Here is a 12,018-nt window from a genome sequence, read left to right as displayed (position 1 = left end):
GATTCTGGCTTTCATTGGACCTTACGTGATATCACTTCTGGATAAGTACCAGGAAAGAGGTGTGCTAACGTAAGTTTATCACGTTAGTTAGGCATTACTGTTACAGAACTGTGAACTCTTTGTTGGCACTGTGGGTTTCCTAAGTCCATGTGTTAGGAAAGAGTCTATTTACTTCTGCTGCTTGGACAGTTTTGAGATGCAGGAGAGTGACTCAGGGTGCAAGCATGTACTATGGTATCATAGCAGCAGCAGTAACATCTACTTCCATAGTACTGCAGCAAAAACAGGTGCATACTAAAACACTTCTATAAGCATGTTCATTATTAAGCTTTCTTTCTCAGAAACATTCAGTTCCCTTTTGGATTGGAGTTAGGAGCCAGCGATAGTTCCTTTTTACTAACATACTTCAGGATACAAGTCTTCTGAAAAAACTAAATGCAGCAGGAAGAGGATATGCTTACTTTCCATTACTGCTTCTCAAATGTTGCTGGAGCTTAATCATGAACTTTTTATTTCCTACACTTTCTATGGTTTGCTAGCAACCAACCATATCAAATGCAAATTCTTTGCTTTCTGAATATTGTGAATGTGTATTTAGAACATGTGTTTAAATACTAAAATACTTTGTATTCTATGACTTCTGGGTTCCTGGTATCCAACTCTGTGTAAGTGCTTAAGGCTTCTTAGCTTCACATTTACTGGATTTTGTAACTCAACACAGGTTTAACCCAAGTTCCTAGGGCATTGTGAATTCCTCTTTTAGGCCGTAGACGTGGGTCAGTAACCCTTTGGCATGGGTCCCAAGAACGGCACGTGATCTGATTTTCGTTGGCACATGAGGAAGGAGCTCAGTCCCACCTCTCCTTCCCCATGCTGTTGGGAGCTTGCTCAGAGCCTGTGGATTAATAAAGAACAGCTAATGCTGCCAGTCACCACCTGAACCGTAAAGCTCTGCATCTTAATTTATTAATTAATGAAGCTATTGTAAGCTGGACCGTTAGTGACTTTAAAAGGTATTAGTGGCCCTGGGACTATACATATAGAGGTCAAATTTCAGCACTCCATCTTGGAAAGGTTGCTGACCTCTGCTATAGACTCATCAGATAATCAAAAACAGAAAAATCCTGACTTAAGTTGACATGCCCCTGAGAAGCTGTTCTTGGATATTGGTGTAATGGTATAAAATCTGTTGTCAGAACTGTTTTGTTTTACTGTAACACATCTTTTGTAACTTTAGGTTGCTATTTCAGCCTTGTCGGCCATTATCAAGTATTTAGAGCTTTTGTCGGATGAATCTAACTTTGGACAATTTGAACTGAGTAGCTTTGACCTCAGTCAGTATATGATACTGAACAACGCTGCTGTTCGAGCCCTTAATCTTTTCCAGGTAAGAAACGAACATGTATTTGAACTTAGGAACTTGCTTTCTGCTTAATTCACAAAAGCATATGCTTTGCTATTTGATGTAGAAGCCTTGCTACAGTCTGTTCCGGAAGTCCTTTTTGGTGATGCATAAATTGGACATTTTTGTTTTTGTTTTTATTTTGTTTGGTGGCTCTAATGCTGTCTAAATTACTGAGGGGGCAAGGGGGATGTAGATTTGGAGACTTGAGCCTCCACTTTTACAGGAATTCCCACTAGGCAGAACCAGAGGGATTGCCAGGTTCAGTGGCTGCGGCTTGGAATTTTGAGTATCCTTTATTTGCATGCAAAATTGTACCTTGAGAACTACACGGGGGCGGAGGGGTAGGGGTCTTGGTACAGTGGTGCCCTTATTGATCACAAAGTCAGGTTAACCTTTCTAAAACAAATAGGCAACCCTCTAAAAATCCAAGTATCTGAGTCTTTTAAACGTTTCTTTGTGAAGCTATGCCTACCCCGCCTGTTTGATGTATTTGCTGCTTGTCTGCACAGAAAAGTGTCTCAAACACTGGTGTATATGTTGCCCTTTTTTATCAGGTTCTGCTTAGTGCATGTTGCCTTTTGGGCCCCATGGAAGAAGCCTAGGGGAGCACTGTTCTACTTCTCCACCCACGAAAGGCTCCAGTAGGTTCCAGGGAATAAAGAACTCAGATCTGGCATCTAGGCTTGCTAGCCCAGTTGGAAAGGAGAAGCTTGAAGATTCTCGCTGCCTTGTCCTGCTGTGTGCAAGAGTTTGGGGAGGGGAAGCCCATCTCCATTTCCTTCTCTAGCTTTATGCTTCAGTTCTGGAGTGGCACCCTTTACCCTGCTCTCTTTGCTAAGTTCCTGCTTGGGACACGGGACTGATGTAACTTTCTGACTAGGTATTTGGAATTGTGAGGACTTTTCCTAATTAATTTTAATATAGGCTTTTCTGTAAGGGAGGTGTTGCACAACAAGGTTCAAAATACAGTCCTAAAAGTCCCTGCTGCAGGGCATCAAAAGGTAGCTTCGTAAAACATTACCTTACACAGTGTATCGATACACAGTGTATCGACTGACTTTAAAGGGCCAATTTCGTCAAATCTTGTACAGGAGTCTTACATCTTGTTGAAACAGGCAGGTTTCTGTTCCAGGGGCTTTGCTTGGTCTGGCATTCAATTCTGCTCAGCTCCTGGTCTCCAGCATGGGTTTCCAGGGTCCCTGTTTTGGAGCGGAGATCACTAATGTCCTGGAGTTAGCTTCTAAAATCTGTGGCTGTTGGGCAGCCCTGCCATACTGACTACACTGGGGCCAGGCATTATTCGGGCTTCCAGCAGATCTAGGGGTCTGGAAGCATTGGAGCTACCATCCTGAGGTGGTCTGCATGGTGGGACTGCCTCTGTGCAGCAGACCCTGCAAGCTCAGTGGCAGGGACTCTAGCTCACCCTGGCTCAAGCAGGGAGCCTATCAGATGCAAGAGCTTCAGGGCATATTGCAGTGAAACACAACTCCTTCCTAACTGAAGACCCTCGCTTCCAGCCATATGTCCTTTGTATTCCTTATTCCTCTTAGCCTTTCCATGCAGAATATCTGTCAGAGAGTAACACCGATTTTGTTGTCTTTGGCCTCCTACTTGGTGTTAGCAAAGCTCCAGCTGTAGAATATTGCTACGTCAACAGACCTCAGTTTGTCATTCAGATGTGTGTTTGAATTTGCAGAATATTAAAGGAACTGCCTGTGTCCTTTTAGAAAGTAAGCAGATTTGGTCCGAGAAGCACCCAAACACACTAAACAGTTTTTGACTTTTTTTCCAGGTAAATAGCTTGTTTTAAGTACAACTTAGCTATTTCTAAGGCCTTGTCTACGCTGGCAAGCTATAGCCCAGTAAATCTGCTCCCAATGCTGTAACTCCAGCAGTTGCAAGGCACTTAATGCAAATTAATTCCACAGTTGTGCGCTGTAGGCAGACTACCTCAGCATGAGGTGCAGAGGTTTCTGCGCAGTGGCTACCGTCCTGGGGTGTCAGTGTAGATACTGTTGTTTACTAGAGCACTGTGACCTCCAGTACTTGTCCCACAATCCCTGTTCTCACCTCTCTGGCTATCGGTTTGCACTCTACTGCACTACCTCAGGTGACCAATCCAAAGCCCCTCCCTTTGCATTGGTTGAGAATTTTGAAAGTCGTCATCTTCTTTGCTTGGCAACACGTGGAGTGCTCCTAGTGCATCTTTCCAGGTGACCATACCTGCTTCATGTGCCAGGAGATCCCCTATTTTGGGTATTGGTGAGCTGGTGGACCTCATCAGAACATGGGGAGACAAGACTGTCCAGTCTTAGCTGGGCGCCGGCTGTAAGAATTATGATACCTACAAGCAGATATCAAAATGCATGACGGAGGGGGCCATGACTTGAATGCATTGACGTGCAGAGTGAAAATGAAGGAGCTGTGAAATGCCTATCACGGGGCATTGGAGACTGTACCCACAACCTGCTGGTTCTGCAAAGAGCTGGATGACATACCTGGGGGCAACTTTGAGGCTTCTAAGCAAAGAAGGGAAGCGGTAAGGGCTGATTATGAAAATCAGTTAAAAAATGGTATTTGCAGATAAGGAAATAGGAAGGAAGATCAGTGTAGATGTCATTGAACGAGAAAATGTAGAGAAGCTCACATATCTTGGGAGCAACATTATGTATGAGCTGGACTGTAAGAAGAAAATAGCAACTAGAATCGTGAAAGCAAGAGCAAGTTTGAAGGCGATGGATAACATCTGGAAAAGCAAAGCAATACGCTTTGGAATGAAGCTGACCGTCTTGAAAATGTGTGTATTCAACAGCATGTTGTACCGATGTGAGACTTCGGTGGTAGCAAAAGATGCGAAAAGAAGAATATTGGCGTTGGAAAGGAGTTGTTACAGAAAGATTCTGAGAATAGGATGGATGCAGAAGGTCACCGATGAGGAATTGTATTGAAAGATACAGCCAAACGAGAACCTACTGCAGAAGGCTATACAACGGAAACTACAACTATTTGGGCATATTTGCAGAGTGAATGACGAACGAAAAATCAAGACTCTGGTATTTGGAACAATGTACAGTTTGAACAGGAGAGGCTGACCCCACAGAGAATGGGTAGGTGATACAGTAGATTGGTGTGGAGCTAGCCTACAGAAAGTAGGCCACTGCACTGGATAGGGAAAGATGGAAAGAAATAGTGAGAGAGGCATCAGACGCGTACAGGCGCTGAGCCCACGGTTATTGATGATGATGATGATCACAGCTCCACCCTGAAGACTCCCATGGATACTTTGGGGCATCAGGGGCCAGAAGTGTATTGAGCCAGGAGGAGGAAATTGTGCATACGGGTGCCAAGGGTGAGGGGGACTCTGCCTCCATATATCATGAAGTCAGGAGCAATTTTCAACCCTGGAGGAGGTGAGCCATTTGCAACAGTTGGGAGGGCTGGGGAAGCACAAACAGCAGAGTACATGCCTCGTGGGTGGCTTTGATTTTTGGAAACTCTGAAGTGAGTTAGGGGCAGAAGGCTTAGGTCGGTGTGGTGCTGTTCCTGACACAGGGCTAATCAGATGCAGAACAGGTTGTTGATGAACTCTCTCACTTCACATTTATTGGCCTCTCATATCTCCTTAAAAGTGTCGTGCAGGTGCTGGGATGCTGTTGCCGCTGCAGATTCCTTGGCAGAGCTGCTTTGTTCCTTGTCCCATTACGGGTAACATTCCCACGCTACTGTGTTGAGGGGAGGGGGAAGGGACCACTTCTTCACACAGGCAAGTCTAGTAAGGTCCAGGACTTAAGCAGTTCTCTTGTGGCAAACCCTCTTTTGCTTTCCTGTTCACCTTCAGCATCAAAATATCTTTCAGGCTGATCACAGGCCATAGAAAATGTGTGGATGTTACTGATTGTAGGGTTCTCCTGTGATGTTGGTTCTCCCCTAGATGCATGTGCCTAGACTATGGTAAGGCTCTGCACCCATGAACTGCCCAGCCCCAATGGTTAACTCATCATGGTGGGCGTGCTTGTGTTTAAAATGGGTCATGTCAGTGCTGTCTAGTGTCAGTAATTGTCCATCTGTAAAATGGAGCATTTTGGGTTCACAGGTTTAAACTTGCATGGTGACAAGTATCAGGGAGGTGGCCGAGTTAGTCTGTATCTTCAAAAACAACAAGAAGTCCTGTGACACCTTGTAGACTAACAGATATTTTGGAGCATAAGCCGATGCATCTGATGAAACAAGTACTTTCCCACAAAAGCTTATGCTCCAAAATATCTGTTCTTCTTCGAGTGTCCCCGTGGGTGCTCCACATTAGGTGTCGGGCTCGCCCGGCGCCGCAGATCGGATCTTCCAAGCAGTTTCTGCCGGACCGCGCATGCGCCGGTGCGTGCCGCTCCCCCGCGCGCTCCCGGCCATGTGCGCGATCCGGTCCCCGCCAGTTCCTCTTAACCGCCGTCGGCTGCAGACGGAATCCAACTAGGCTAAGGCCAAGTAGTGTATTCAACGGCTTTATCTGTTTTTTTCTTAAAGTTTTTTCAGGCACTTAGGCTACTATAAGCTTGCCGGTTGTTATTTTGTTAAAAAAAAAAACAAAAAAAAACAACAACGAACAAGCTAGGAGAGGGACAGCTCAGCCAGTCCCAGTAACAAGCGCCGGAGGCCAGGAGCTAGGGCTATCAGCCCTCCTGCTAAGGCAGGCCATCGGACGGGGAAAACGGCACAAAGAAGGTGCTAAGTACCCACTTAAAAACACAAAGACTCACCAACAATGTCCTCTTCAGGCTTTAAAAAAAAAAAAAAAAAAAAAAAGAATGCTGCTTCTTGACAAGGCCCTCCAGCCAGAAGCGCCGGAGCGGCCGCAGCAGGAGGGACCCTCCGGGGCCCTTAAAAGGAAAGCTGCCTCCCTCACTCCATCAGCGCAGAAACGGAGGAAAGTATCTCCAGCCCGATCCCTGCCGGCAGCAACAGCGAGCGGGACGGGAGGAGCAAGCAGCCCCCAGCCGCAGCAACAGCTGATCGGCGGCGGCACGGAGAGCCACGTGGAAGCGGCTCAGCCTCCAATACTCAGCCAGCCACCCCGCACCGCAGGCAGGGCGGCGGCTAAGCAAACGCCGGTACTGGCGGCACCGCAGGCAGCGGCACCGACCCCCAGGGAACCGGCGGTGCAGAGCGCGCAGGCACGCAGCCTGCCGGCACCGGAGGACACCGCACATGCGGCATCGCCCTCGAGCGTGCCGAGCTCGGTGCGGACGGGGCTGGAATCCCCTGTATGCTCCCCAGCCCGATCCCTGCCGGCAGCAACAGCGAGCGGGACGGGAGGAGCGAGCAGCCCCCAGCCGCAGCAACAGCTGATCGGCGGTGGCACGGAGAGCCACGTGGAAGCAGCTCAGCCTCCGATAATCAGCCAGCCGCCCCGCACCGCAGGCAGGGCGGCGGCTAAACAAGCGCTGGTACCAGCGGCACCGCAGGCAGCGGCACCGACCCCTGGGGAACCGGCGGTGCAGAGCGCGCAGGCACGTAGCCTGCCGGCACTGGAGGACACCGCACGTGCGGCACCGCCCTTGAGCATGCCGAGCTCGGTGCGGACGCCGGAATGCCCTGTATGCCCCCCAGCCCGATCCCTGCCGGCAGCAACAACGAGCGGGACGGGAGGAGCAAGCAGCCCCCAGCCGCAGCAACAGCTGATCGGCGGGGCACGGAGAGCCACGTGCAAGCGGCTCACCCTTCGATAATCAGCCAGCCGCCCCGCACCGCAGGCAGGGCGGCGGCTAAACAAGCGCCGGTACCACCGACCCCCGGAAAACCGGCGGTGCAGAGCGCGCAGGCACGCAGCCTGCCGGCACCGAAGGACACCGCACATGCGGCACCGACTTCGAGTGTGCCGAGCTCGGTGCGGACGGGGCCGGGATCCCCTGTATGTCAGGGGCGGAGTTACCTCCTCAAGGGAGGGGGAAGACTGCACACAAGAGGAGGCATTGCAGCCCCTCTCCGCACAGGGCTGTGTAGTTGCTTTCTCACAGCCCTCCGCTATGTTGCAGACTCCAACTAGAAGGCAGGGGTCCCCCCCCACCTTGGCCTACCCGGAGCCCCCTTCTCCATTTCTGCAACCAGCCTCACCCTGGCTGGGACCACCTCCACCCTTCCTGGGATTTGAACCGCTGGACTATTAGGCAAAGTCGCTCTCTCCAGGGTCTCGACGGTCTCCCTCCCCCAGACGCAAAGGGTATGCACCAAGGGAGTGGTCTAGGTCACCTTCCCAAGACCAGTGCTTATACTGCCGTGGTCGCCCTTACCACGCAGGGCATAGACACCATCGGCAATCTACTAGGGAAAGATCCCTACGAACGATCTCGTACCCCCAAGGGCAATTGTGACCGGGGACAGAGACTTAAGCATCTCAGGGGGGACTGGTTATGGAACCCCGAGATTTTTCCTCGCACACCTCTAGTGAGAGGGTGTACCATCATCAGCAGGAACCGGAAGGGTCCAGAAAGACGTACCCCAGCGGTTCCTCGCTTTCCTCCCCAGATGAGGCTACGGCCCCGGGGGGCGTCCATCCTCCGGACGATCTCAAACAGTTCCAAGAGCTGTTTTACGAGGGTGGCCTTCACGCAAGGCTTCCAGACAGCAAAGGTGCAAGAGCAACACCATAAGCTCCTCAAAAATCTGAGACCTCCGGCCTCCTCCAAAATAGCAATACCGCTGATGACGCAATCTTGGAGCCTGCCACTATGATATGGCAGACTCCTGCGACTATTCCGCCTGTCCACAAAAGAGCGAAAAAAAAAAAAAAAAAAAATACTTCGTGCCCACGAAGGGCATGGAGTTCCTGTTCAGCCACCCACAACCAAATTCTTTGGTGGCGGAGTCGTCGCAACGTGGGGGAATAAACAAACATGCCAAAAAGCTAGAGCTGTTGGGCAGAAAGGTCTACTCCTCCTCCACGCTACTGTTGCCAATGGCAAATTACACAGCGCATCTAGCGAACCATAATTTCAACAACCACATTAGGTTGACCTCCCTCATGGACTCGCTTCCAGAGGGCACGAAACCAGTGCTCAAGGCCATCATCCGACCATTTTATAACCAGTGGCAAAGGATCACCACAGACACATGGGTGCTGGAGATCATAGCCACGGGGTACGCCATCCCCTCCCAGTTGCTCCCACCGCCATGACCTCCACCCGGGGCCCCACCTCCAGGAGACCTCCCATGTAGCGAGGCTCAAGCAGGAGGTAGACCATCTCATGCTCGTAGGGGCAGTGGAAAGAGTGCCGGAGCAACTGCAAGGGAGAGGGTTCTACTCGAGGTACTTCCTCACGGGGAGGTCCATCTTAGATTTTCGAGGCCTCACCGGTACCTGCGCAAGCAACGTTTTCGGATGATCACAAACGCCTCCATCCTTACGGCACTAGACGATGGAGATTGGTTCGCAGCCCTCGACTTACCAGGTCCTACCATTTGGGCTCTCCTCAGCCCCCAGAGTCTTCACCAAGACCTTGGCAGTGGTGTCAGCCTACCTGCACAGACAGGGGGTATTTATATTCCAGTATCTGAATGACTGCCTACTCAAAGGGGCCTCAAAGGAGGAGGTACTACGCATAATATGTGTCACAGCAGGCACGTTCTCTTCGCTCGGCCTGCTTATCAATCTGACAAGATCAAAGACAGACCCCACACAGGACATAGAGTTCGTAGGGGCACGCATAAATTCTATTACAGTGAGGGCGTATCTACCAGAGACTCGCTTTCGGGCCATCGGCTCCCTCGCGCAAGGCTTCACCTTCAGCCCTATGGTGCCGGTTCTGACGTGCTTACAGCCGCTGGGCCACATGGCAGCAGCAACGTTTCGTAGAACAGAACGCCAGGTTACACATGCGCAGCATGCAGCATTGGCTGGCGAGCGTATACAAACCGGCAGCACACACTGTTCACAGGATGGCGTCGCCCACAACGGAGGTGCGCAAATCCCTGCAATGGTGGGTAAACCCAGAGAACCTGCTAACAAGGGTACCCTTCCACCAACCACACGTATTGGTTTTTCTTACTACAGATGCCCCCCTCATAGGGTGGGGAGCACACATGGGCGAAGAGGTGACGCAAGGGCTGTGGTCCTCTATGGAGCAGTCACTGCACACAAATATACTGGAGCTCAAAGCAGTGTTCAACGCCTGCAGACACTTTCGAGACCAACTGAAAGGCAAGGTAGTCGGGATCAGTACAGACGATACCTCCACCATGTTTTATATAAATCGGCAAGGAGGAGCTCGGTCCCGTGCCTTATGTGTAGAAGCAGTCCGGTTGTGGAACTGCTGCATCGCCAGCAATGTAACCTTGAAAGCCTCGTACTTACCAGGCGCTCGCAATGTGAAGGCAGACCAGCTGAGCAGGCGTTTCGCACTCACGCACGAGTGGCAGATCCGTCCCGATCTGCTGCAACCGATTTTTCCACGCATGGGGTTTTTCCCCAGATAGACCCTGTTTGCTACTCAGCACAACAAGAAGTGCCCACGATTCTGCTCCAGGGCAGGACTGGGACGGGGGTCCCTGAGGGATGCCTTCGCGATCTCATGGAGGGGCCCCCTGCTTTACGCTTTCCCTCCCACAGTGCTCATCCACAAAGTGTTGCACAAAGCCAGGAGGGAAGGAACCTGAATGATCCCGATAGTCCCAACGTGGGATCGACAGCAATGGTTCCCCCTATTCCTGCGCATGTCGGACCGGCCACCGAGGTCCCCTCCGGTGGCGCGGGATCTGCTCACGCAAGCCCAGGGGTCCATAGTGCATCCGCACCCCCAAAGCCTGCGACTACAAACGTGGTTAATCCATGGCTCAGCTCCCTAGAGAGCACATGTACGGAGGAAGTGCAGCAAGTCCTAGAAAGTAGCAGCAGGACTTCCACCAGGAAGACCTTCAAGCAGAAATGGACTCGCTTTACGGCATGGTGTTCTACCAAACAGCTAGCCCCCTTTCGGTGCCTATGGCTGTCATATTAGAGTATTTACTGGACCTCAAGAGAGGAGGACTCTCGCTATCCTCGTTTCAGGTCCACCTGGCCGCCATTTTGGTGTTCAGACACGAAGAGGAAGGGCACACGGTGTTCGCCCATCCCATGGTTACCAGGTTCTTCAAAGGGCTGGTAAGCCTATACCCCCCTCAGAAACCGCTTCCACCTCTGTGGAACTCGGACCTGGTGCTTAATGCGAAAAGGGGACCACCGTTTGAGCCTTTGGCCACGGTTTCCCTCCGCCTCCTTATGATGAAGACGACCTTTCTTCTCGCATTCACGTCAGCTCGCAGGGTGAGCGAGCTTGAGGCAGTTATGGCAACGCCGCCCTGCGCTGTTTTTCCAAGGAGGCGGTAACCATACGGCTGCATCCAGCCTTTGTTCCTAAAGTTTCTTTCTGAGTTTCATACTAACGAACCTATTGTTTACCCTTGTTTATCCAAAGCCTCATAACTCTAACAAAGAGGTGCGCCTACACCTCCTGGACGTGAGCAGGCGCTAGCTTTCTATATGGACAGGACCAAGTCCTTCCGGAGAACGGATAGGCTCCTAGTCTCTATCGCTCCCAAATCAAAAGGAGAATGTCTCTCTTCGCAGAGAATCTCTAAGCACATCGTATCTTGCATAAAAATGTGCTACAAACTCAAAAAGACTCCTTTACTGGCCACGCCCAGGGCTCATTCCACTAGGGCGGTGGCAGCATCAACAGTCTTTTTTCAAGGGCGTTGCGCTAAAAGACATTTGCAGAGTGGCGACCTGGTCATCTTGTGACACCTTCGCCAAACATTACGCCCTTCACAGGGTATTCCAAGAGGATACCCGTCTCTTGGCAGCGGTCCTCTCGGGGACAAGCTGCACATAATCCGATTACCCACCTCCTATCTTGGGTTACTGCTGGGTAGTCACCTAATGTGGAGCACCCACGGGGACACTCGAAGAAGAAAGAAAGGTTACTCACCGTAGTAACGGTGGTTCTTCGAGATGTGTCCCCGTGGGTGCTCCACTACCCGCCCATCCTCCCCGCTCCGGATCTCTGTTTAGTGTTTTGCAGGAGCATCCGAGGCGGTTGGTCAAGGAACTGGCGGGGACCGGATCGCGCACATGGCCGGGAGCGCGCGGGGGAGCGGCGCGCACCGGCGCATGCGCGGTCCGGCAGAAACTGCTTGGAAGATCCGATCTGCGGCGCCGGGCGAGCCCGACACCTAATGTGGAGCACCCACGGGGACACATCTCGAAGAACCACCGTTACTACGGTGAGTAACCTTTCTTTAGTCTGTAAGGTGCCACAGGACTACAACTTTTGTTTTTGAAGATTTAACCTTGGAATCTCAGCCTGTCTTGTTCTCACAAGCTAGCTGACTGCACTGGACAAGAAAATAACCTTGAAAAGGTAGGGGGTCCTATTTGTGTGATGTGATGCTTCAGACTGTTGCTGAAAAGAGAGAATTGGAGTGGAGAAACAATGAGAGGAGGGAACAGAAGGAGAACATGGAATGAAGCCATAGAATGGCTCTTGAATTTTACAGAGCACCAAGTAGATGTGCTCTGGGCATTGCTACCACTGCAGACTGAGCAGCTTCTTGCTCTTCCTGAGCAGCCAGTTCCCAAAACTGTTTTC

The 12,018-nt window shown here is 51.0% G+C and overlaps 1 protein-coding gene across 1 annotated transcript in view; it reads left to right on the top strand.

Annotated features, from left to right (window-relative positions):
* Nucleotides 1-12,018, top strand: part of MSH2 (mutS homolog 2) — a 103,752-nt gene that overhangs the window by 29,722 nt on the left and 62,012 nt on the right. Inside the window, exon 5 of the mRNA XM_074988626.1 lies at nt 1,238-1,387. Within this exon, the coding sequence (XP_074844727.1) occupies nt 1,238-1,387 (150 nt within the window). The remainder of the gene's footprint in view (nt 1-1,237; nt 1,388-12,018) is intronic.

Source organism: Carettochelys insculpta, chromosome 3 (genome assembly GCF_033958435.1).
Source record: "Carettochelys insculpta isolate YL-2023 chromosome 3, ASM3395843v1, whole genome shotgun sequence".
NCBI lineage: Eukaryota > Metazoa > Chordata > Testudines > Carettochelyidae > Carettochelys > Carettochelys insculpta.
This window is presented reverse-complemented; position numbering and strand designations above follow the sequence as displayed.